The 27,404-nt window shown below is 47.3% G+C and overlaps 1 protein-coding gene and 1 long non-coding RNA gene across 2 annotated transcripts; one reads left to right on the forward strand and one right to left on the reverse strand.

The window, feature by feature from the left end:
* Positions 1-399: 399 nt before the first annotated feature.
* Positions 400-26,375, reverse strand: LOC119960248 (zinc finger protein 850-like). The gene is made up of 3 exons (XM_038788000.1): positions 25,120-26,375; positions 5,489-5,660; positions 400-1,511 (listed from the first exon to the last, which is right to left on the reverse strand). Exons 1-3 carry the CDS (start codon positions 26,053-26,055, stop codon positions 526-528), a joined length of 2,094 nt encoding a protein of 697 aa, XP_038643928.1. The 5' UTR covers positions 26,056-26,375; the 3' UTR covers positions 400-525.
* LOC119960250 lies at positions 6,307-8,655 on the forward strand. Its single transcript, XR_005459351.1, has 3 exons — positions 6,307-6,395; positions 6,701-7,299; positions 8,290-8,655. It is a non-coding gene; the product is annotated as an uncharacterized LOC119960250 (long non-coding RNA).
* Positions 26,376-27,404: the final 1,029 nt, after the last annotated feature.

Consider the following 27,404-nt stretch of genomic DNA (forward strand, 5'->3'; position numbering starts at 1 on the left):
CTCCACGTACTGGTGGGGGATTTCTCCTCACTGTCTCACTCTCCACCGATGTTTCTAATAGAATTCCAAAAAAAATCGGGAGAAAAGGTTCAAAAGGTCCGTCACGAGCGGGAGCTCCCAAATGCCCGACCTCCTACTCCATGGCCGCCACCAGTAGTCAAAAGGATGAAATTTAGAGACAGTTTGGTCCGGTGGGATCGTGGAAGGGAGGGAAGCAGCAGAGGCAGCTGATCGGATTGACTCAATCTCAGTCACAAGAAGCTCCACGAGCTCCTCACACTTCTTGTTGGAGGTGAGGATGGAAGAGACAGGGGAGAGCGAGAGTACTTCAAAAGGAAATAACTTGTGTCAGAGATATTAAAAAGTTTCAACACACTGCGTATTTAACATAATTCTAATTTATTTGACTTTTAGCCAGAATATTAGCCCCTGTACATGGGGTGGAGTTTGTTATCAGCAGAAAGAGACCCAAATGAACGTGGTTCAGTCCTGAATGTGAGGAACAGCAAAACCCAATGTCTGTGGTTACTTGTGACCTCGTTGGTGTCTCAGCAGGTTGGATGAAGTGGCGAATCCGTTCCCACACTGGGAGCAGGTGAACGGTCTCTCCCCAGTGTGAACTCGTTGGTGTTTCTCCAGGTCGGATAACTGAGTGAATCTCTTCCCACACTGGGAGCAGGTGAATGGCCTCTCCCCAGTGTGAATTCGCTGATGTACAGTGAGGTTAGATGATTGTCTGAACCCAGTCCCGCAGTGAGAGCACCTGAATGGTCTCTCGTCAGTGTGAACACGTTGATGGCGCATCAGGTCCACAGAACTTTTATAGCTCTTCCCACAGTCTGGACAATGGAATGGTCTCTCCCCAGTGTGAACTCGCTGGTGATTCCGCAGGTCGCATGAGTCAGCGAATCCCTTCCCACACTCGGAGCAGGTGAATGGTCTCTCCCCAGTGTGAACTCGCTGGTGTTTCCGCAGGTGGACAGACTGAATGAATCCCTTCCCACACTCGGAGCAGGTGAATGATCTCTCCCCAGTGTGAACTCGCTGGTGTGTGGACAGAGTGGATGACAGAGTGAATCCCTTCCCACACTTGGAGCAGGTGAATGGCCTTTCCCCAGTGTGAATTCGCTGGTGTTGCCGCAGTGTGGATGACTCAGTGAATCCCTTCCCACACGTGGAGCAGGTGAATGGCCTCTCCCCAGTGTGACTGCGTCGATGAGTTTCCAGGCTGGATGGGTAAGTGAATCCTTTCCCACAGTCCGCACATTTCCACGGTTTCTCCTCAGTGTGACTGCATTTGTGGCTTGTGAGGCCTGATGATTGACTGCATCCTCGTTCACACACACAACACGTGTACGGTTTCTCCCCACTGTGAACGATGCTTTTTCCTTCCATGTTCAAAGTACGATGATATTCAGGAAATGATAAATTGAGGACTCTGTCAGATCCTGATGTGATGCCTGGTTTGAGATTCCGGACTTTGAATCCTCCCCTTCGAACACCCTGTGAAACTGATTTAAGAACAGAAAATAGGGAGTGAGAGAGAACCCACAAAAACACAAAGGCAGGTTGTGAAATTGAGCTGAATGAATCTGGTCATTTGTGGGGCCAGCTCTGGGAAAAAGTGACCATGAAAACTGCTGAATTGTTATAAAAACCCCAACTGGCCTCTTTGGGAGGAGAGAGAAAGAGGTGAAGAGGAATTTTGTATATCTACAAGACATATTAAATAGAATAGATGGCAAAGCAAATTCGATCTTGAGCTTCATAAACAGTAAACAAAGAGAAAATGCTGGAACATCTCAGCATGTCTGGCAGCATCTGTAGGGAGAGAAAAGAGCTCATGTTGAGTCCAGATGGTCCTTTGTTAGTTCTTTTCTCTCCCTACAGATGCTGCCAGACCTGCTGAGATGTTCCAGCATTTTCTCTTTGGCTTCAGATTCCAGCATCCGCAGTAATTTGCTTTTATTCATAAACAGTAATCTTGATACCAAAACTATGCTTCTGGTGGTACAATGATTAGCACTGCTGCCTCACAGCGCTAGGGACTCGGGTTCAATTCTGGCCTTGGTGACTGTGTGTGTGGAGTTTGCACTTTCTCCCCGTGTCTGTGTGGGCTTCCACCTGGTGCTCAAGTTTCCTCCAACAGTCCAAAGAAGGGAATGTTAGGTGGATTGGCCTTGATATATTGCCCCTTAGTGTCCAGGGATGTGCAGGTTAGGTGGGGCTATGGGGTTACAGGGACTGGGTAGGGGTGTGGGCCTAGGCATGGTGCCCTTTCAGAGAATCAGTGCAGACTCAATGGGCCGAATGGCCTCCTTCTGCACTATAGGAATTCTATGGTTCTAATTCTATCCTGTGAATCTTTATGAAGCTCGGGTGTAGAAGTCAACTATTTCCTAACACACCTAATAGGTAAAAGATAGCTATTTAGGATAAATATTAAGCCCCAGTTTTACCCATTTTAAATGAAGGATTTCAACATTCTCATAACCTCAGGCAGGTCATCTCAAAACATACGGCTTACAAAATAGAATCCTTTTTACTGGCACAATGATTTTCCAGAGACCCAAAATTAATATCTTTACTGTCCTAATCATGTTCCAGAGTCACAAATACTTTTGACTGTCCCAATGATTTTCCAGACACCCAGGTATGAATCTCACCAAGGCAGAAGGTAAAATTTTAATTAATTGAAAGTTTACTGATGACCATGAAACCATTGTCGATTGTTGCAAAGAGCCACCTGGTTCACTCCTGTCCTTCAGTGAAGGAAATCTTCTATCCTTACCTGGTCTGGCCTACATGTGACTCCAGATCCACAGTCAGCTGGTTGGCTCTTGAAATGTTCTCTGAGATACACTCAGTTCAAGGGCAATTAGGGCTGGGCAGTGAATGCTGGCCCAGCCAGCGACACCCACATCCTGTGAATGAACAGAAAAACAAATCTGCCGTCCTTACCTGGTCTGGCCGACATGGTTCCAAACCACAGCAATGTGGTTGACTCTGTAAATGCCCTCTGACATGGCCGAGCCAGCCGCTCGGTTTGAGGGGAATTAGGGATGGGCAATAAATGTTGGCTGAGCCAGTGACTCCGACAAATGATTAAAATAAAATCCTGGAGACTCCAATCAGCCGATCCGGGAGAGTAGGCATTTGGTCCAGGCTCGCAGCGCATAATAATAACAATAATCCCTTATTGCCACAAGTAGGCTTCAATGAAGTTACTGTGAAAAGCCCCTAGTTGCCACATTCCAGCACCTGTTCAGGGACCCCGCCCCTCATTGGTTGGAGGACCAGTAACTCCAGGTCAGTCCTCCAGTCCCGCCCCTCCTCTTCTGTTGGTCATGAGCTGCCATCAATCACCCGGGCATTGTGACGGTGACAGATTGTGAGAGCAACCACAGGTTCAGGCTGAGTCGCTGATTGTCCAATAATAAGTGAGAGTCTCAGTGGGACAATCAGACAATAATAGTGGAGATGGGGCCCAGAGGAGAAACAGCAAAGGATTCACTCACTTTGAGAGTAACAAACACAGTGTCTGCTCCAATAAGAATCAGGCTGCAGTGTGTGAGTGAACACATCATTGGATCCAATGTAGAATCATAGAATCCCCTCAGTGCAAAAGAAAGCCATTCGGCCCATCGAGTCTGCAAGAACCCTCTGAAAGAGCATCCTCCCTTGGCGAATTCCCCACCCTATCCCCACAATCCCTCCCAGTGACAGTTTAACACAGCCAATCCATCTAACCGGCACATCTGTGGACTGTGGGAGGAAACCAGAGCACACGGAGGAAATCTACGCAGACACAGGAAGAATGTACAAACTGCACACAGTGACCCACGGTTGGAATTAATCATAGAATCTACAGTGCAGAAGGAGACCATTCAGCCCATCGAGTCGGCACCAGCATTACTTGATCTGGCCAACCCACTGAAATGGGGTGAATTCTGAATTGCATTCTGAAATTGCCAGCAAACCACTCAGTTTAATAGCAATTAGGAATGGGCATCCAAGCTGGTTTGCCCATGACACGCACATCCCATAAAGAACTAAGAAAATCAAAGGGTTCTTTCCAGTTCCGGTTTCCAAGGAATCGGTCCTGGGCCCTTCACACTCCTGGTTACATCATTGATTTGAAAGTAAATGTAGGAACATGAATAACAAGTTTACCTGTGACACAAGAATGTTTAAACACTTGATAGTGAGGAAGAAAGCTGGAGGGAAAACAAGGTAATGATAAATAGCAGGACAGGATTAGTTAGGCCAGAGCTAGATTCCTGTGCACAGGAAGACTGCAGTAAAAAAGCAGAGAGGGGATTTAAGAACATCAGCCAGAAATTGCCAATGTTTGCTCCGAGGAAAGTTTGGATAAACTGGGGCTGTTTTCTTTGGAACCGAAAAGAAGAAATGAAATTATGAAAAACAGCCCGGCTAGCTCAGTAGTGCATGGGAGCCTTAATCCCAGGGTCGTGGGTTCAAGACCCACATTGGTCGCTTCAGCTTCTTTAATCTGAGAACATCGAGCTGAACTGTTTTCTGGGTGGCACGGTAGCACAGTGGTTAGCACTGCTGCGTCACAGCGCCAGGGTCCCTGGGTTCAATTCCCACTTGGGACACTGTCTGCGCAGAGTCTGCACGTTCTCCAGTGTCTGTGTGGGTTTCCTCCCACAAGTCCTGAAAGACATGCTTGTTTGGTGAATTGGACATTCTGGATTTTCCCTCTGTGTACCTGAATAGGTGCCAGACTGTTACTACGAGGGGATTTTCACAGTAACATCATTGCTGTGTTAAGGTAAGGTAAGCCTACTTGTGACAATAATGAAGATTATTCTAAATGTATAAAATTCTGGGGGATCATGGTGGCACAGTGGTTGTGTGCCTGCGTGCTGGGGACCCGGGTTCGATCCTAGCCCCAGGTCACAGTCTGTAAGGAGTTTGCACATTCTCCCATTATCTGTGTGGGTTTCACCCCCACAACCCAAATATGTGCAGGGGAGGTGACTTGGCCAAATTAAATTGCCCCTTGATTGGAAAAAATATAAATTTAGATATTTTTTAAATTCTGAGGGATCAAAATATTTTGGATGGTAAGGTCCTATTCCCTTTGGTTGAGGGATACATATAAAAGAGGGCAGAGATTTAGGAAAGGACTAGGAGGTTCAGAGGGTGGTGAGAATCTGTGACGTGCTGCCCAAAATGATGGCAGAAACCCTCATAACATTTAAAAACTATTTAGATAGCCATATGAATTGATGTAACTTAAATGGACAGAGCACAATCCACAATTTTCCAATTAAGGGGCAATCTAGCATGGCCAATCCACCTATCTTTGGGTGGTGGGGGTAAAACCCAGGCAAACTCACGTACAGTGACCCAGAGCCAGGATCGAACCTGGGACCTCAGCACTGTGAGGCAGGAAGACTAACCCACTGCGCCACCATGCTGCCCTCACAATCTGGAAATTGAGATTAGGCTGAATACCTACCCAGTAGCCATGATGAGCTGCATGAAATGCAACAGGAACAACAAATTTTGATAAAATCCGGGATAGTAACTCTCACTACTATCAAGGTCAGCAGTTTGCCCAGTTTACCTGCCAAGTATGCAAATGTGGTAATTAAAACATTTATCTGCGTACATAAGAGTACAACAGCAAATTATTTAACTTCCCCAATGTGATCGGTGTAATTAGTCTCAAATTTAACCCGGAATGGTCATTAAAAGTTTCCCAGTCACTCTGATATCTGAAATCTTTGTCCTCAGACAGAACAGACAAACCATTTTACCTCCCAACGATATTCAGGTCCTGATGAATCGAGTAACTCAGTCAGAGGATGATGTGATGTTTGGTTTGAAGTTCCCGTTGGCAAATCCTCCTCTTTCTAAAGGAATTTCCAAAGGAATTTCACTCTCAGTCCTGGAGAGAAATTTACAAGATTCTCTCTTCTGGCTTCCGGTTCCTGGATGGCTGCGCATGCGTCCTGCTGCACATTTCCGCTGAGAAAGATGGAAACGCGCAGGCGCCCTGCGGCATATCGCCCCCGAAACAGATGACAGCCGTTAACAGGGGCCGGTCAGAGAGAAAATCACCGATGCGGCTGCCCCATTCGGTACAAACACCGAACTGTATCAAAAGTGTCGGAACCAATTTATCACCCTGAGGAACGTAACTGAATAATGGCGGATAAGATTACCCAGAATGCCGGGCGAGGAGGAATACACCCTATCTCTATCACAGGGGCCAGAACACGCAGGCGCCAGTATGCCCCACCCCCGGATGTCGTCTTTCTGTGAGGAGCACGCGCGGTGCTGCTCCGGGCTGAGTGCAGCCGCAGTGAGAGTGAGTGCGGCTCCCAGAGGTTGAATGAGAGCCGTCGCGAGCGGGGACAATGGTGAGAACCCAAACCCCCCAATAAGACCCATTGGTTTCATTGTCAGTCTGCAGACAGGAGCTGGAGAACTGAACCCAGGCAGAGGAGAGGGAGGGAGGGAGAAAACTGGGAGTGGAGGAAATAAATGGTGCAGATGGTGAGATGGGTTTGGATTTCAGCCCAGGGAGGAGGGAGAGTGTGTGGGACGGGGATTTACAGCTTTGGGGGAACAAGAGAGGAAAAAATGTTCCAGAGAAACTAGAATTGTCTCTTCAGAATTTCTATCCTGGACTGACAGTGATGGTTTTTGTAAATTACTTTCACAGGATATTGGAAGTGGAGGATTGGCCGACAGAAAACTCAAAACCAAACATCACATTGAGATCTGACTGCCACTCGATTCATCAGGAGCTGAATCAGTCTTTGAAACTGTAAGGAGAAATGTTTGTCTCTTCCATTTGAGGAAAAAAATTTGAAAGATCAGTGTGACTGGAAAAGCACCGAGACACACACACACCCGAATGAGAGTGTTTCATTGCACTGACTGGAAAGAGCTTGAACTAGTTACACAGCCTAAAAGAAAACCACACCATTCACAGCAGGGAGAAACTATACTCCTTTTGCGTGTGTCGACAAGGCTTTAAACGGGAGAGACATAACAACACCCTCACCATGGAGAAACCGTGGAAATGTGCGGACTGTGGGAAGGGATTCAGTTACCCATCACAACTGGAAGTTCATCGTCGCAGTCACACTGGGGAGAGACCGTTCATTTGCTCCATTTGTGGGAAGGGATTCACCCATTCATACAACCTTCTGACACACCGGCGAGTTCACACTGAGGAGAGGCCATTCACCTGCCCTGTTTGTGGGAAGGGATTCACTCGGTCATTCCACATTGTGACTCATCAGCTTGTTCACACTGGTAAGAGACCGTTTATATGTCCTGTCTGTGAGAAGAGTTTTAAATGTAAAAAGGATCTGCTGACACATCAACGTATTCACACTGGAGAGAGACCGTTCTCCTGCTCCCTGTGTGGGAAAGGATTCATTCAGTCATCCCACCTGCAGACACATCAACTTGTTCATTCTGATAATAAATCTTTTAACTGTCCTGACTGTGAGAAGAGCTTTAAAAACAAAAAGGATTTACTAACACACCAATATGCTCACACTGGGGAGAGGCCATTCACCTGCTCTGTTTGCGGGAAAGGTTTCAGCCGTCCATCTGCCCTACTGAACCACCAGAGAATTCACACCGGGGAGAGGCCATTTACCTGCTCTGACTGTGGGAAAGGATTCATTAATTCATCCAACCTTCTGATACACCAGCAACTTCATACAGGGGATAGACCGTTCACCTGTTCTGACTGTGGGAAGGGATTCACACGTTCATACAACCTTCTGACACATCAGCAGGTTCACAGTGAGGAGAGGCCGTTCACTTGCACAGTGTGTGGGAAGGGATTCACTCGTTCATCCAACCTATTGAATCACCAACGAGTTCACACTGGAGAGAGGCCGTTCAGCTGTTCTGTGTGTGGGAAGGGATTCAGTCAGTCATCCAACCTGCTGACACACCAGAGAGTTCACAGTGGGGAGAGGCCGTTCACCTGCTCCAGATGTGGGAAGGAATTTTCTCATTCATCTTATCTTCTGAAACATCATCACATTCACACTGGGGAGAGGCCATTCACCTGTAATGTCTGTGGAAAGGGATTTACTCAGTCATCCCACTTGCTAACACACCAGCGAGTTCACAAGTGACGACAAATTTTGGAATCTTCCTTTATTGATGCTGTTAATCATGTTCAGGAGTGAATCAGTTTCACTGTGACAGTCTTAATCTGTTGATGAGGTTTAAAATTCTGAATAAATGTGAAATAAATAAGCTTGGTTTGAAATGTTGTTGCAGATTTTTGTCTTTCCCACCTGAGTGGTTAACATCACCTGTCTGGAGCTCAGAAAGGACAATCTGGGGGAGGATCACACAGAACTTCAGCCTGGACACAGTCCTTTAGGGTCACACTGAGAGGGACAAATGACACTTGGGTCTTTCTCATATCTCTTCACCGACAGCAAAGTCCCCGTGTGGGTTAATCCTGAGGTGTGAGTGGAATATATCCCAGCTGTTCTCTTCCATGGTTCAGAGCTCCTCAACAGGGAACAGAAGCTCCTTTATGACTGTGTTTAGAGTCAGGAAGAACAATGGTGAATGCTGGAAATTTGCTGTCAAATCAGAGGTTGGTGTAAAACTGTGATATTCCTGATTGAATGTAAAGCAGCGTATTTAAGTTTCCAGACTGAAAATTTGGTCATGTGACAGTCACAATGAATTAATAGAAACCTACTGAAGATAGATTGTTGAAGTCTGCATTAAAATAGCAGCTGGAGGACTTCACGGGAGCCTGGTAAATGCTGGGACAATTAGACAACAGTTTGATTCCCAGATAAAGAAGGATTGCCCAGCTAAAGAATTCCACAGATTCTCTAACCTCTGATGGAAGAAATGTCTCCTCATCTCTGTCCTAAATTTGTGATCCCTTACTCTGAGATTATGCCCTCTGGTCCCAGGCTCTCCCACAATGCCAGACGCGACCCTGAAAACGTAAACAGTGCCCTGGACCCTGCCAGACGCAACCACCTACCTTCACAAGGGCTGACGTCTCCCATCGGATCCCAGGACCATCCAGCAGCAGCCGCTGACCGAGGAACCGAGGGAAACGCAGCGGTCTGCAGGTTAGACTAAAGCAACGCGGTTTCAAGACCCCTCTCCCCAGCATACTCCTGGCAAACGTCCAAGTGATTTAAAACAAGCCCGGATGAACTTAACGCCAGACTTACCTCTCAGAGGGAAGTAAGAGACTGCTGTGTGCTCTGTTTCGCAGAGACATGGCTCACCCCCGCCTCACCGGACTGTGCCATACAACCTGAAGGCTTCTCTATTCACCGGGCGGACCGCACGGCATCTTCAGGCAAAGCGAAGGGTGGAGGGGTTTGCCTCCTCATCAACTCCTCCTGGTGCTTGGATGTGGTGACCCTGGTGACCTACTGCTCCCCAGACCTGGAATACTTGACCGTAAAGTGCCATACTATCTTCCACGTGAGTTCACTTCAGCCATTATCACAGCGATCTACATCCCACCCCAGGCAGAAGTGAGGAAGGCGTTGGATGAACTGTACACAGTCATAAACAACGACGAAACAGAACACCCGGAGGCCTTGTTCATTGTGGCCGGAGACTTCAACAAAGCCAACCTCAAGAGTGTACTGCCAACATTCCACCAGCACATCTCCTGTCCCACCAGGGGCGACAACACTCTTGACCACTGCTACTCAAAAATCAAGGGCGCCTACCGTTACATCCCGGACCGCACTTTGGGAAATCAGACCATAAGACGGTGCTCCTTCTCCCGGCTTACAAGCAGAAACTCAAGCGGGAGAATCCAGCTAAGAAGGTTGTGCAGTGCTGGTCCGAGGAGACAGAAGAGCTCTTACGTGACTGCTTAGAGACAGTGGACTGGTCCATATTTAAGAACTCAGTGACTAACTTAAATGAGTATGCCACCACCATCACAGACTTCATCAGCAAATGTGTGGACGACTGCGTGCCGAAAAAAGCAGTACTTACGTTCCCCAACCGGAAACCATGGCTCAACCACGAGATTGACTCCCTACTGAAGGACAGATCTGAGGTGTTCATGGCAGACGACCCTGTCCTATACAAGAAATCCAGGTACGACCTCTGCAAATCCATCCAAGATACCAAGAGAGAATATCAAAATAAACTATAGTCAGAGACAGACTCTCGGCGTTTGTGGCAAGGACTAAACAACATAACGGGCTACAAAGTGAAGCCAAGCAGTATCTCTGGCAGCACCACACCTCTCCCCGATGAACTTAATGCATTCTATGCTCAGTTCGAGCAGGTAACCAACAATCTGCTGTCGAGTGCTCCAGCAGCCCATAATTCACCCATACCCACCATCACAGCTTCCGAAGTCCGATCGGCCTTCCTGAAAGTGAACCCATAGAAGGCGATGGGCCCGGACAGGATCCCTGGTCGTGCACTCAGAGCCTGCGTGGACCAGCTGGCAGAGGTAGCCACAGACATCTTTAACCTGTCCCTACTCCACTCCGAGGTCCCCACCTGCTTCAAGAAGACCACCATCACCAAAGAAGAACCAGGCAACGTGCCTAAATGACTACTGCCAGGTGGCCCTGACTTCAGTCATAATGAAGTGCTTCGAGAGGCTGATCATGAAGCGCATCACCTCCATACTCCCGGAATGCCTTGACCCACTTCAATCCGCATACCGTCGCAACTGGTCAACATCAGACGCCATTTCCCTGGCCCTACACTCATCCCTAGAGCATCTCAAAAACAAGGACTCCTACATCAGACTCCTATTTATTGACGACAATGAATACCGGCCAGTCCATCACACAAACCTGCCTCCCATCTATGGACTCCATCTACACCTCCCGCTGCCGGGGGAAAGCGGGTAGCATAATCAAGGATCCCTCCCACCCGGCTTACTCACTTTTCCAACTTCTTCCATCTGGCAGGAGATTCAGAAGTCTGAGAACACGCACAACCAGACTCAAAAACAGCTTATTCCCCACTGTCATCAGACTCCTAAATGACCCTGTTATTGACTGACCTCATTAACACTACACCCTGTATGCTTCATCCGATGGCAATGCTTATGTAGTTACATTCTATATCTTGTGTTGCCCTATTATGTATTTTCTTGAATTGTGTTTAATTCCCTTTTTTTCCATGTACTGAATGATCTGTTGAGCTGCTTGCAGAAAAATACTTTTCACTGTACCTCGGTACACGTGACAATAAACAAATCCGATCCAATCCAATCAAACAAATACAATACAAACAAGTCTTGTTTACCCATCCCCTAAGCTCACTTTCCTTTTAAGAAGTATCAAAAGTTGAAATTTCCCATTCTTCCTTTTCTGTAGTTGTGACCCTCCTGATCTCTGTAATCCCCTCCACACACACACACACACCCCTTCAAGATCTCTGCACTCATGTAATTCCGGCCACTATAGCATTCCTGATTTATTCGGTCCACCATTACAGGCCTTTTATCATTTGACTGGGCCACAAGCTCTAGAATTTCCTCCTTCAAACTCTGCGACTCTCTCACTCACTTTCCTCCATTAAGATTATCCTTAAAATCTCATATCTCCTCTTGTGGATCAGTATCAATTGTTATTTTGTAACATCTCTCTGAAATGTCTCAAAAAGCTTTATTCTGTCAAAATAAATCTGAATTATTGTCACTGACATTGTCACATGTATCGTTGTTCTGCCTCATAAATAGGATTTTGTAACTCAGTAAAACAGTGTCATGATGAAACATTTAAAAAACGTTGCCCTTAACAATGATGGCGACTGAGCCTGAACTGCGCTGCTGCTGCCCCCAATAAAAATGGTGGGTGCGCCTGCGCACTGCTGCTAGTGCCCAAATAATGTTGAATGGTGCGCATGCGCAACCCCGCTCGCGCGCGATGGAGATGGCGGCTCCATCGTCCTGTCTGTGAGAAAGCTGCAGGCCCCGCTCAGGGCCCCCCTGTACCGGTAGGTTATTTTTACGGGTTTTCGGTTTATGTAAAATATTTACGAAGTGTGTCCAACAACGCGCCTGATTCATTTTTCCCTCGGTTACGCCATTCCCACCTTTACGGATTGTGGATCCGAGAAAAACCTTTCTCTGCGCCGCCATTAATTGCACTGCGCATGCTTCACTCGGTCCCGTCATTCACTCCGATTAGCTGGAGGACCAGCCACTCCCGACTGGTCCTCCGAATCCGCCCCCTGAACCCTATTGGTTAGGAGCTGCCGTCAATCATTGTCCGCGCATTGTGAGGTGTCAGGTGAGAGGTCAGTGCAGGGGGCGGGGTTTACAAATCCCGAGTGTGGCCCCAGTGCCAAGTGTGAAACAATGAACTTTCTCCACTCTCACTGTCCGCCGGGATTGGACATGCGCCATGTGACTTCGATTGTACTGTCACTTCCGGCTTCTCTCCACAACCTCATAGAGACCAGGGGGAGACACTGAAGGATTAGTTCCCAGAAGGAAATAATCTATCTCCACTTGGAGAGGTAAGGTTTGATCAGGAATAGTCAACATGGCTTTGTCAGAGGGATAAAAGCAAATTACTGCGGATGCTGGAATCTGAAACGAAAGGGAAATTGCTGGAAAATCTCAGCAAGTCTGGCACAAAGAGTCATCGGACTCGAAACGTTAGCTCTTTTCTCTCCCTACAGATGCTGCCAGACTTGCTGAGATGTTCCAGCATTTTCCCTTTCGTGCCTTTGTCAGAGGGCTGTCTTCTCAGTAAAGTGAAGCAGGGCGACACCAGGATGCTTCACAGCTCCAGGGTCCCAGGTTCGGTTCCCGGCTGGGTCACTGTCTGTGTGGAGTCTGCACATCCTCCCCGTGTGTGCGTGGGTTTCCCCGGGTGCTCCGGTTTCCTCCCACAGTCCAAAGATGTGCGGGTTAGGTGGATTGGCCATGATAAATTGCCCGTAGTGTCCTTAAAAGTAAGGGGGGGGGGGTTGTTGGTTTACGGGTATAGGGTGGATACGTGGGTTTGAGTAGGGTGATCATTGCTCGGCACAACATCGAGGGCCGATGGGCCTGTTCCGTGCTGTACTGTTTTATGTTCTAGGGTGAAGAAGGAGGAGAAGCCCCTGGTCACCAGCAGCGTATGGGTGTTGAAGGGGTATCCGGGCCGCAGGCCGGCCCGGGCATCGGAGCGCCCGGCCAGGCCCAGCTCCTGCAGCGAGAGCGGCCACACCTGTAGCGAGACCGTGTTGTTTCCGCCGGCGTTGCGGGCCACATAGTGGTAGATGCTGAAGTCCATGCGGCGGACCGAGGTGATCTGCAGGCTGCCGTCCGGCAGAGGTGGGGTCGGAGAGGAGCGGGGCACGGGGCAGGCGGGGGTCCCACCTCCCCCAGACGCACATCCACACACAGCACACCTTCCCGCAGACACACACCCACACACAGTACACCTCCCCCAGCCACACACCCACACACAGGACACCTCCCCCCCCCCCCCCCCCCCCCCAACAACACACACAGGACAGATTAGGTGAATGAATAAATTTGTGGCAGATTGAATTGAATGTAAGCAAGTGTGAGATTATCCATTCTGGACCAAAAAAGGATAGAGCAGAGTATTTTCTCAATGGAAAGAGGTTAGGTACAGTGAATGTTCAAAGAGACTTGTGGTTCAGGTGCAGAGATTCTTAAAATGTCACAGACAAGTCCAGAAAATAATCAAAATGGCTAAAGGCATTTAATCTAGAGGATTGGAGTATAAAGAGACAGAGGTTATGCTGCAGTTATACAAAACCCTGTAAGACCACACTTGGAGAACTGTGAGCCATTCTGGGCACCACACCTTAGGGAGGGTATTTTGGTCTTGGAGGGACTGCAATAAAGATTTACTAAAGTGATACCCCACGATACCCAGATGAAGAGGGTTACGTTACGACGGGAGATTACACAAATTAGGCCTCTTTTCGCAAGAATTTAGAAGGTTAAGGTGTGATCTGGTTGAAGTATTGAAGATATTAACGGAAACACAGGGTAGATAAAGATAAACTATTTCCACTGGTTGGAGATTCTAAAACTGGGATCATTGTCTAAAAATCAGGGCTGGACCGTTTAGGAGAGATGTTCGGAAGAACTTCTTCACACACAGGGTGGGAGAGGTTTGGAACTCTCTCCCACAAACAGCAGGTGAAGCTGGATCAGTTGTTAAGTTTAAATCTGAGGTAGAGTTTTGTTAAGCAAAGATTAATGGATGTGAAGTTAGGTCACAGATCAGCCATGATCTTACTAAATGGCAGGACAGACTCGAGGGGCTGAATGGCCTTCTCCTGTCCCTGTGTGTATTTCTGTGATTCTGAAATTCAGACAACGCCATGACAGGGAAAGAGTCCGGATTAGAACCTGAGTTAGTCCGAGCTGCAAACCATCCCTCCAGATCCTGGCCCTTCATGGATTTAATGAAGGTCAAGGCAATAGTTGGATTATTGAAAGACTTGACGGAGTTGTTGGATACCATTTTTCAGGTTGCAGGATAAAGCCTGACAGAATTCGCTCCCCACAGCCTTCAACTGCTTTTGAACTTCATCGAAGCCTCGATGCTTTGTTTGTGTTGCTGCCGAAAAGTCCTGGAAGAAGTAAATCCTCACTCCCGCCTGGAGCCAGGTGCTACCTCGCAGTTCCCTCTCCAGGACTTTCTGTCAATTTGTGGAAGTGAATGATTACAGGCCTGGGATGAAAACTATCCCTCGGACTCAAAGACCGATGCACCCTTTCTAATTTGAAACGCCCAGGCTTCATAGCCAGCTTGAGAAAACGTCAGTCAGTCCTCGAAGAACCTACGGGAGCCTCACCCTCCACACTAAATGGACAGAAAATAACATAATTTATGGGGAGCGCAGTAGCGCAGTGGTTAGCACAGTTGCTTCACAGCTCCAGGGTCCCAGGTTCGATTCTCAGCTTGGGTCACTTTCTGTGCTGAGTCTGCAAGTTCTCCCCATGTGTGCATGGGTTTCCTCCGGGTGCTCCGGTTTCCTCCTACAGTCCAAAGATGTGCAGGTTAGGTGGATTGGTGATGCTAAATTGCCCTGAGTGTCCAAATAAAAGTTTAGGTGGGGTTAGGGGGATGGGGTGGTGGTAAGGGCTTGGGTTCGGTACTCTTTCTAAGGCGCAGACTCGATGGGCCGAATGGCCTTCTTCTGCACTGTAAATTCTATGATGACCATCTGACAGGCCGATGACTCGGATGTTCTTTCTCTGCCCTCGGTCCTCCAGGACTTCCACCACACCACTGGGCTGGTTTTCAAAGGATTGAATTCTTGCCTCCGTTGAGGAGGCATCTTGCTGAATGTTCAGGATTCTCTCCTCCGGATCATCGAGCCTCTTCCTGCCGTTTTGCAGCTGTGCTTCATGAGCTCACAGATATTGAGTCAGCACACTCAGCCTCTGGTCAATAACATGGATAATGTCGGCAGTTATCATTTTCGCCGCCTCCCGGAGCCCCAGAGACCGCGGGGTCGAGAGACCTCCCGAGGGTCAGGCCGCCGTGTTAAAAAGGCGGCTCCACCCCCGCTGAATCCACCGCCGCTGTTTATCAACGCATTTCTTCACTTTTTCCGGCATAATCCTACCATCCGAACCCTGAAGTCTTCCAGGGACACGATAATAAATATGAATTCAAGGATTAGGAAGATGAGTGCCAGGCAATTAGGATAAGTATCAAATTATAGGTGAGTGGTGCCAGAACCTGTGGAAAAGCAGCTACTCCCGCACCCGTATCACATGGGCCGAATGCAGCTCATGTTTGTTATGATCACCTGGACAGGAAGCTGTGAGCATGGATCTGTCAATCAGCCTGAATCAGCACCTTCAGGAGAATTGGGAGGGTGAATATTAGATACAGCAGAGTGAGAATGGAGGGAGAGTGTGTGGGATGGAGATTTACAGCTTTCGCGGAATAAGAGGGAGGAAAAAATGTGACACAGAAACTAGAATTGACTGTTCTGCATTTCTATCCTGTACTGACAGTGGTGAATTTTGTAAATTGTTGTTGCAGGATGTGAGACAAGGGGGAATTACAGACAGAAATCTCAAACGTCACGTCTCGATCTGACAGTCATTTCTTTCCTTGGAATCTGAATATCATCGGGCTTTGAATCTAGAAGGAGAAATGTTTACCCGAACTGTCAGCTAAATATTTCAACCATCAGTGTGACTGGAAAAGCACCGAGACCCACACAACACACACCCGAGTGAGAGAGTTCCAGTGAACTGACTGTGGAAAGAGCTTCAACGGGTTACAGCCTGAAAAAAATCACACCATTCAGAGCGGGGAGGGTCTGTACCCGTGTTGTGGACGAGGCTTCCACTGATTGTCCAACTTGGAGAGAGACGAGGAGACCCATAACACGGAGAAACCGTGGAAATGTGGGGACTGTGGGAAGGGATTCAGAGCCCCATCTCAGCTGGAGATTCATCGACGCAGTCACACTGGGGAGAGGCCATTCACCTGCTCAAAGTATGGAAAGGGGTTCATTCAATTATCCACCCTGCAGACACACCAGCGACTTCACACTGGGGCGAGGCCATTCACCTGCTCTCAGTGTGGGAAAGGATTTGCACATTTATCCACCCTGCGGGGACACCAGCGAGTTCACACTGGGGAGAGGCCATTCACCTGCTCTCAGTGTGGGGAGCAATTCATTGATTCATCCACCCTGCGGAGACACCAGCGAATTCACACTGGGGAGAGGCCATTCACCTGCTCTCAGTGTGGGAAAGGATTCAATCAATTATCTCACCTGCAGACACACCAGCGAGTTCACACTGGGGAATGGCCACTTTCCTGCTCTCAGTGTGGGAAAGGATTTGCACATTTATCCACCCTACGGACACACCAGCGAGTTCACACTGGGAAGAAGCCATTCACCTCTCACTCGGAGACGGGATTGCATGTTTCATCGCACCTGCTGTGACACCAACAATTTCACAATTGACTACAGGGGTTGGATTCTGCTGTTATTGTTTCTGCTCTACACCCAGGACTGCATTTTGTCCATTCTGACAGGTGGTCAGTGGGGATGGTCGGAGGGTTTCTTTCTGCTGGACTGGCCGGTCTCACCACTTTGCCTCCAGTGGGCTGATGCTCTTTGAGCCTTGTTGCTAATACCTTGCTTCAAATTGTACAAGGATCACAAAGTGAAAGGGTGTTTCCAAGTGTGAAGATATTTATTTTCCATTTCTGTTTCAAACCCCCCAAAGCGTGCCACGTTGCCATGGAGATGGGCCCTGGTGTTTACATGGTTCATTTGTTTAAGTTATCTGGATGTACCTCACAGAAGAAAACTATCCGGGTATGAGGGGCAAGATGTCTGAGGTGGACTGGGAAACTGATTGGTACAGGGACTACCTAATGGTTAAGGAATTATTACATATTTAACAGGGGTCGGTTAGCTCAGTTGGCTGGACGGCTGGTTCGGGGCCATCAGAGAGGATTCAACTCCTGTACTGGCTGAGTTTATTCATGAAGGCCCCACCAGGCTAACCAGGCTAAATCGCTCACCAGGCTAAATCGCTGGCTTTTAAAGCAGACCAAGCAGGCCAGCAGCATGATTCGATTCCCGTACCAGCCTCCCCGGACAGGCGCCGGAATGTGGCGACTAGGGGCTTTTCACAGTAACTTCATTGAAGTCTACTCGTGACGATAAGCGATTTTCATTTCATTTCCTCAGCCAGGCCCCTCGCCTGAGGTGTGCTGACCCTCAGCTTAAATCACCTCCAGTCAGCTCTCTCTCTGTCAAAGGGGAGAGCAGCCTATGGTCCTCTGAGATTTTTGCAACTTTTATTTCACACTTACACAACAAATATAGATTCCTTTAAGGAACAAAAATCCAACAGGAAAAGTGATGGAACCATGGCTAACAAGAAAAGTTAAAAGATTCCATGAGTTCCATTAGAATTCAGCAAAGGAGGATCAAGAAACTGATGCGAGCAAACTGGGGAGAAACATAAAAACCAACTGGAAAAGCTTCTACAGGAATGTGAAAAGGAAAAGATTAGCAAAGACCAATGTGGGTCCATTCCTGGCAGAGACAGGAGAGTTTATAATGGGGAGTAAGGAAATGGCAGAGAAACTGAACAATGTGTGTCTGTCTTCACAGAGGAAGATACAGAAATTGTCCCCAAAACACCAGAGAACCAAGGGACTGGCAGAGATTAGTATTGGTGAAAAAGTCGTACTGGAGACATTAATGGGGCTGAAAGTGAATAAATCCCCAAAAGCTGATGATCTACATCCCAGAGTGTTGAACGAGGTGGCTGTAGAGATCTCTATTCCTCATTCTAAATTCTCCTGACTCTATCTGGAACGGACAAACCTTTGTCTGAGCCAAACGTTTCCTTTTTACGTAGCCACAGAAACTTTTACAGTCCATTTTTATGTATTTTGCTAGTTCACATTCTATTCTATTCTCCCTTTTTTTACCTCGGTGTCTTGGTTGAAGAACGGAAGTAAATCCTCGGGAATGAATCATCACTTCGGACAGGTTCTGACACAATTAAGTTTCGACTTCCAGACAGAGTTACTATAATCGTGGAGTGAGATTTTAGATTTTGCAAGGGCACAGTTCTCGTTTATAGTTTAACGTGTAGGTTTCCGAGTTAAAGTAGCTTCTAGTTTGTTTTTGTTGTATTAAAAGTCATAAAACTTTTTTAAAATTTGTTTTTATTCAAAATTTTTCAATAATTTTTACAAAGTACTACCAAAAGAAAACAACGAAAAGAAAACATAGCAGTAAAACAGAAAGCAACTTAATTTAACAAAATAAGGTGGGGTATCTGCCCTTTACAAATGAAATCCATCCACTGCCTAAGCCCCCCCCCCCCGGTTTGCTGCTGCTGCTGCTGCTGACCTCCACCTAATGTTCCGCGAGAAAGTCAAGGAACGGTTGCCACCGCCTGGAGAACCCCTGTAAGCACCCACGCAAGGCAATCTTTATCCTCTCTAACCTGAGAAATCACTGACCCAAGCCTCTACGCCTGGGGGCTTTGCGTTCCTCCACATTAACAAGGGCCTTCTCCGGGCTACTAAGGAGGCAAAGGTCAGAACTCCGGCCTCTTTCGACTCCTGCACTCCCGGATCGTCCGATACCCCAAATATCGCTATCCCCCTGCTCGGTTATACCCGAGTGTTCAAGACCTTGGACAGAGCCTTTGCGAAGCTTATCCAAAACCCTGTAAGTGCCGGGCATGCCCAGAACATATGGACATGATTTGTCGGGCTCCCTGAGCACCTCACACACCTGTCCTCCACCCCAAAGAACTTGCTCATTCTCGCCGCTGTCACGTGCGCCCAGTGCACCACATTAAACTAAATCAGGCTGAGCCTGGCGCAGGATTAGGAGGAATTGACCCTGCCCAGGGTGTCAGCCCACAGGCCCTCATCCAGCTCCTCCACCGAGGCCTCCGCCTCCTGCAGCTCCTGATATATTTCCAATATCTTGCCACCCCCTACCCAAATCCCCGAGACCACCCTGTCCTGTATCTTCCGGGCAGGCAGCAGTGGGAATTCTCCCACCTTTTCCACGAACCTGCATGTAGCTAAAGGTATTCCCCGGGGGGGTAGCCCAAATTTATCCTCCAGCACCTTCAGACTAGCAAAAGTCCCATCAATGAACACGTCCCCCATCCTTTTGATACCCACCCTGTGCCAACTTAGGAACGCCCCGTCTATTCTACCTGGAACGAACCAGTGATTATTCTGTATTGGGGCCCAGATTGAAGCCCCTGCCTCCTCCCCCCCGCCGTTTCCACTGCCCCCAGATCCTCAATGTCGCCGCCACAACTGGGCTCGTGGTATACTGCGTCGGCGGAAGCGGCATCGGTGCCGTTATCAGTGCAAAAGTCATAAAACTTGAAGTCCCGTCGTGTCATCCTTTCATTTGTTGACTGGGGATTTGAATTTTTCTAAGGTGCTGACCTTTACGGAAATCAAAATCCACAAGTTTTGTTTTCCTATTTGAGCCTCGGGCACCTGTCTGTCTCTATTGCTCGTGTCACTGACAGCCAGGTGATGGAGCTGAGGGCTGAATTTAGCTGAGAATAACGGGGCCTGTTCCCCAATTGGGAAACTGCCATGGACTTCGCTAATAGAGACAGGAAGGTACTGGAGGCCTGACTGGGAACTGCACCTCCAACCAATCAGGGTTCAGGGCAGGGGGGTGACCAGGGCTGATGGTGATGCGACCCCCAGGGTTCAGTGACCCCGTGTCCAAAGTGGGGACTCACGGGAACAGGGTACAAAGGAGCTGAAGGGAAACTATTTGGGACCCAGAATATTGTGAACATCCTGGTACTCTGGTTGTCTTTGATCCTCAAGTAATTTTCGGTTATCTTTTTATAACCACGTTCTGTTTCATCAATTAACTTTTCACAAGAAAATATTTGAATTTGTTGGACTTTTCCTGCTTAAATTTGTTCACTTTCAGGAAAGTGGCTGAAAGGGGTTGACACAGTGTTTGAAAATGGGTTCAGGAAATCCATTGTGATTGCCTAGAACATTGTGAACATGACTAGAACATTAGGAGCTGGTTTAGCACAGGGCTAAATTTCTGGCTTTGAAAGCAGACTAAGGCAGTCCAGCAGCATGGTTTGATTCCCATACCAGCCTCCCCGAACAGGCGCCGGAATGTGGCGACTAGGGGGTTTTCACAGTAACTTCATTTGAAGTCTACTTGTGACAATATGCGATTTTCATTTCATTCACTAATTTATCAAGGTTCTCTGAGGAAGTAGCAAGGGATGTCAATAAAGGGGAACCTGTAGATGTGCTTTTATCATTTCCCAAGGTGCCACATTAAAGGTTATTACACAAAATAAGAGTTCATGGGTGTGGGGGCAACATATCAGCATGGATAGAGGATTGGTTAGCTAACAGGAAGCAGCCAGTAGGTATAAATGGGTCATTTCTGGGTGGGTAAGATGTGACAAGTGGAATGTCACCAGGTTCAGTGCTGGGCTCCCAACGATTTACAATCTGTATGAATGTGTTGGATGACGGGATTGAATGTCTGGCGGCTAAATTTTCTGATGCCTCAAAGGCAGGTAGGAAAGTAATTTGTGAAGTGGATTTCAGGAATCTGCAAAGGATTACAAATAGGTTAAGTGAGTGGCAAAAACCTGTCAGCTGGAGCATAACTTTGGAAAATATGAATTGTCCATTTTGTCAGGAAGTATTAAATAAACAATATTATTTAAATGGAGAGATTGCAGAACTTGGAGTTACAGAGGGATCAGTGTGCCCTGATACAGTTAGTCTGCAGGTACAGCAAGTGATCAGGAAGGTCAATGGCATTGTTGTTAATTGCAAAGGAAATGGAAACAAAAAATAAGGATGTTTTGCTGCAGTTGTACAGGGGCCTCGTGGGACCATATTTAGAGTACTGTGTACCGTTTGGGTCTCCTTATTTCAGAAATGAGATAAGTGCTTTAGAAGCAGTAGAGAGAAGGTTGACACCCCGGATTCCTGGAATGAGGGGGTTACCCTCTGAAGAAAGGTTTGACAGGTTGGGCCTGTATCCATTGCAGTTTAGCAGAATGAGAGATGGTCTTATTTAAACACATGAGACGCTGAGTGGAATTGAGAGAGAATGCTGAGAGGATGTTTCCTCTTGTGGCAGAGACTAGAACTAGGGGACTCGGTTTACAAATAAGGAGTCTCCCATTTAAGATGCTGATGAGAACTTTGCCCCCTGATGACAGTGGGTGTATGAATCTTTCTTCCCCAGAGTGGTGGCGGCAGTGCCATCGAATCTGCTTTAAGGCTGAATTTGATAGATTCTTGATTGACAAGAGAGTGAAAGGGTGGAGGAAGGAAAGGAGTTGAGACCACAATCAGATTAGCTCTGATTTCATTGAATGGTGGAGCAGACTCCTGATTTGTATTGACCCATAACACCCCCACTTTCCCAAACTCTGAAATGATTCACAGTGATAGCCCTTATTGGTGGCAATGGTTAAATTTTATTCAGTGTAAATAAGAGTTGACACAGTCTAATGTATGTATCAACGCTTTGATGATGTCACAATGTTGTCTCAATCCCTTGGTCACATTAACCATTTCATCTCCTGCTGTGTCTCAAGTAGCTGTGTGTGTTTGGGACCTGATCTTCAGCCCATTTCACCGTAAATTTACACTTGCTGTTTTTCACATGTAACAAATCACATCTACACACTCACACCAGTGTACCAAAACCATGTCACACACTCTTAACTCAGATGTGTTGATGAAAAGACCAAAGTGAGTGTCTGTCTTATTTCCCTGTTACAGTGCTGATATTTCACATAGTGGCCGGGCTTTCAAATATGGATTTCTTTAAAACAAAATTCATGGGCAGGAATGGAAATATTTCCAAGAGAAAGTGATCAACTCATTCATCCCATCTACACATTCCAGGCTTTCACTAGAACATAGGTGGATACCAGATTGAAATATTCCATTCAGACACACCCATGGTAAAATATTCCAATTCATTTATTGTCCAGGACAATATAATTCACAATATCTTTAAAACAGAAAATAAATGTTCCTTTGTGATTTCAGACATTAACATATTCTGTTTGTTCTTTATGGTCAATGTCAGGCTGGCGTTGTTCACCTTTTCACAAAGGAGGTTGAGGGGAGAGTTGATAGAGGTGGACAAAATTGACAGGTTTTGATAAGGTGGATAAAGAAAAGTTGTTCCCATTAGCTGAAGGGACAAGGACAAAGGGGAGACAGATTTCAGGTTTTGGGTAAAAGATGCAGAGGGAATGTGAGGGAGAATATTTTGATGCAGTGAATGGTAATGACCTGGAACTCGCTGCCTGTGAGGGGGTGGAAATGAAGTCAATGGAAGATTTCAAATGGAAACCGAATGGGCATCTCGGGATCTAAACTTGCAGGGCTACAGGGATAGTTTGGGGTAATGGGACTGACTAGTTTGCTCCAGGGAGCCAACAGGGAATCAATAGGCTGAATGGCCTCCTCTGATATCACTACAGATCTCAAAACAACAATTGCTGCTGCTCCAGTCTCCCACGCTCAATGAAGTCCCTCATCTCTGGTACCATTCTCGTAAATCTCTGCACTCTCTCCGAGAACTTCACATCTTTCCTAAAGTGTGGGGCCCATATATAGGGTTCCATTCCAGAGGGAGAGAATTGAAAAGCAGGAAGCTATGTTCAACTTGTTTAGATCCAGGGCTGGACGACACTGGGAGCACCGTCAACATTGGTGATCTCCATTTAGAAAAAGGAAATAGAGGCTCTGGAAAAGGAACAACAAAGAATCCGAGAATATACGAGAACAGAGTATTTAATCCTTAAGAAAGACTGGGACTGCTTTTCTCTAGAAAAGAGAAAACTGAAAAGTGACCTAATGGAAGATTATGAGGTTCAATAATTCAATAGGAATTTCAGCAGAAATCTCGTTACCACAGCGAGTGGTTGAGGTGAACAGCATGAATACATTGAAGGGGAAGCTAGATACAGACATGAGGGAGAAAGGAATAGAAGGAGATGCTGATGGGGGAGATGAAGAGGGGTGGGTGGAGGGTCAAGTGGAGCATAAATACTGACACAGACCAATGGAGCCAACTGGCTGCAGACTCAATGGAACACAGATAAATGTATTGATTTTAGATCCACCTGTACTGATATAGAACATCTCTATTCCTCCCATTGTGAAGGCCAACATACCATCCTATTGACATAAAAACATAGAAAATAGAAGCAGCAGGAAGCCCTATACAATTGCAGTAAAACAGGCCCTTTGAGCCTGTCCACCATTCATTCTGATCATAGCTGATCATCAAGTTCAATACCCTGGTCCCGCTTTGCCCCCCAAATCCCTTGATCCCTCAAGCCCCAAGAGCAATATCTCATTCCTTCTTGAAATTACACTATGTTTTGGCCTCAACAATTTTTGTGGTAGCGAATTCCAGATTCCCCACTCTCTGGATGAAGAATTTTCTCTTCACCTCAGTCTGAAAATGTTTCCCCTTATCCTCAAACTATGACCCCTAGTTCTGGACTCCCCCACCATCGGGAACATTCTTTCTGAATCTACCCTGTCTAATCCTGTTAGAATTCTGTAAGTTTCGATGAGATCCGCTCTCGCTCTTCTAAACTCCAATAAATATAATCCTCACCGACTTAGTCTCTCCTCATATGACAGTCCCACCATCCCAGGAATCAGCCTGGTAAACATTCACTGCACTCCCTCCATTGCAAGAACATCCTTCCTCAGATAAGGACACCAAACTGAACAAAATACTCCAGGTGTGGCCTCACCAATGCCCCATACAACTGCAGTAAAACATCTCTATTCCTCCCGTTATGAAGGCCATCATACCATTTGCCTTCTTTCCTGCCTGCTGTACCTGTGTGCTTACTTTCAGCGACTGATGCACGAGGACACAGGCCGCGCTGAGTATCCACCTCTCTCAAATTACACCCATTCAAATAATAATCTGCCTTCCTATTTTTGCTACTGAAGTGGACATCCACATTATACTGAATCTGCCATGTATGTGCCACTCACTCCGCCTGTCCAAATCCTGCTGAAGCATCTCTGCATCCTCCTCACAGCCATCTGGCCCATCGAGTCTGCATCGACCCTCTGAAAGAGCACTCCACCCAAGTCAACTCACCCATCCTATCCCAATAACCAAACCTACACATAGGCACAAATGGGCAATTTAGAATGGCCAATCACCTAACCTGCACATCCTTGGACACTTAAGAGGCAATTTGGCATGGTTGGTGGACCTCAAAAGAGTGGCCAATCCACCTAACCTGCACATCTGTGGACTGTGGGAAGAATCTGGATCACCGGGAGAAAACCCACGCTGACACGGGGAGAAAGTGCAAACTCCACACAGGCAGTCACCCAAGGCCAGAACTGAACCCTATACAGGATGAAATAAGTGTCCTTCATCAGCTTTTGTGGATCATTTCAGTGGGATTGTGCTCTTAAGACTCAACATCAGCCCACTGGAAGCTACGTCGGGAGACCGGCCAGTCCAGCAGAAAGAAACCCTCCCACTTCACCAAATGTCAGAATGTCAATCCTGGATGTGATTAACAGCAGAATCCAGCCCCTGTAATCGCTTGTGAACTCGCTGATGTGTCTGCAGGTTGGCTGACTGTGTGAATCCCTTCCTACAAACAGAACAGATGAATGGTCTCTCCCCGGTGTGAACTCTCTGATGTGTCAGCAGGCTAGATGACTGTGTGAATCCCTTCCCACATTGAGAGCAGAGGAATGGCCTCTCCCCAGTGTGAACACGCTGGTGTTTCAACAGGGTGGATGAATCTCGGAATCCCTTTCCACAGGCAGGGCAGGTGAATGGTCTCTCCCCGGTGTGAATTCGCTGGTGAGAGAGCAGGGTGGAGGACTGAGTGAATCCCTTCCCACAGTCAGAACAAGTGAATGGCCTCTCCCCATTGTGAACTCGCTGGTGCATCAGCAGCTTGGATAACTGAATGAATCCCTTCCCACATTCAGAGCAGGTGAACGGCCTCTCTCCAGTGTGAACCGGCTTGTGTGTCAGTAAATGGGTTAACTGAGTGAATCCCTTCCCACACTGAGAGCAGGTGAATGGCCTCTCCCCCGTGTGAACCCGCTGGTGTTTCTGTAGATTGGATGAATTAGTAAATCCTTTGTCACACTGGGAGCAGGTGAAAGGCTTCTCCCCAGTGTGAACTCTCTGGTGTGACTGCAAATGGGATAACAGAGTGAACGCCTTCCCACATTCAGAACAGGTGAATGGCCTCTCACCAGTGTGAACCCGCTGGTGTGACTGAAGGTTGGATGATCGACTGAATCCCTTCCCACAATCACAGCAGGTGTATGGCCTCACCCCGGTGTGAACTCGCTGGTGCATCAACAGGTTGGATGAATCACTGAACCCCTTCCCACAGTCAGAGCAGGTGAACGGCCTCTCTCCAGTGTGACTGCGTCGATGGATTTCCACCTCAGATGGAGCTTTGAATCCCTTCCCACAGTCCCCACATTTCCACGGTTTCTCCATAGTGCGGGTCACCTTGTGTCTCTCCATGTTCAATGATCAGTTGAAGCCTCGTCCACACGCAGAGCACAGGTGCAGTCTCTCCTCACTGTGAATGGTGTGATGTTTTGGCAAGCTGTGTAACTGGTGAAAGATCTTTCCACAGTCAGTTCACTGGAACTCTCTCACTAGGGTGTGCATTGTGTGGGTCTCAATGCTTTTCCAGTCACACTGATGTTTGAAACCTTTAGCTGACAGTTCGGGCAAACATTTCTCCTAGATTCAAAGGCCGATGATATTCAGGTTCCAAGGGATCGAGTGACTGTCAGATCGAGACGTGACGTTTGAGATTTCTGTCTAATTCCTCCTCATCTAATATCCTGTAAAAACAATTTACAAAAGTCATCACTGTCAGTACAGGATAGAAATCCAGAACAGACAATTCTAGTTCCTATGGAACATTTTTTCCTCTCTTATTCCCCGAAAGCTGCAAATCTCCATCCCATACACTCTCCCTCCATTCTCAATCTGCTCGATCCCTGTGGTGTGCCACTTTACACTGGCTTCCAGTCACTAAAGCAGCCGTCCATCATCACCCTCTGTCTCCTACAGATTGCTGATTTTGAATCCACCATATCATGTTACGTGTATCCCATGTGCTTTTGCCTTCTTTGTAAAGTCTCCTGTGTGGGATCTTGTCAAAGGCTTTGCTGAAATCCATGTAAACCACATCAACTGCACTACCCTCATCTACACAGCTGGTCACATAAATAATCAATCCAAAATTGTTAGGCATAACCTCCCTCTAACAATGCCATGCCAACTATTCCTGATCAAATATTGCCTCTTCAAGGTGAAGATAAGTCTCTCTCCTTCTGAATTTTTTCCAATATTTTCCCTAGCACTGACACGAGACTCATTAGTCTGTAGTTCTCGAGTTTATCTCTACAAACGTTCTGAAATAGTGGGACCACATTAGGTGATCTCCAGGCCTCTGGCGCCTCTCCGTGGCCAGAGAGGAATTAGAAATTTGGGTCAGAGCCCCTGCAATCTCCTCCCTTGTCTCTCACAGCATCCTGGGACACAGTTCATCCAGACTTGGAGATTCGTCCACTTTTAAGCCTGCCAACACCTCCAATACCATGTCACTCCCTATCTCAATTTGCTCAGGAACCTCAGTCTCTCTGTCTGAGTTCCATATCTACCTCCTCATTCTCTTGGGTGAAGACAGATGTGAAATATTTGTTCAACAGCTGACCAATGTCCTCTGGCTCCACACACAGATTGCCCCTTTGTCCCTAATGGGAACACACTGTTCTTGATCTGATGGAAGATCCTGCTGACCTGAAACATTAACTCTGTTTCTCTCCACAGGCGCTGCCCAATATGCTGAAGATTTC

The sequence above is a fragment of the Scyliorhinus canicula genome, unplaced genomic scaffold, assembly GCF_902713615.1.
Source record: "Scyliorhinus canicula unplaced genomic scaffold, sScyCan1.1, whole genome shotgun sequence".
NCBI classification, from domain to species: Eukaryota; Metazoa; Chordata; class Chondrichthyes; order Carcharhiniformes; family Scyliorhinidae; genus Scyliorhinus; species Scyliorhinus canicula.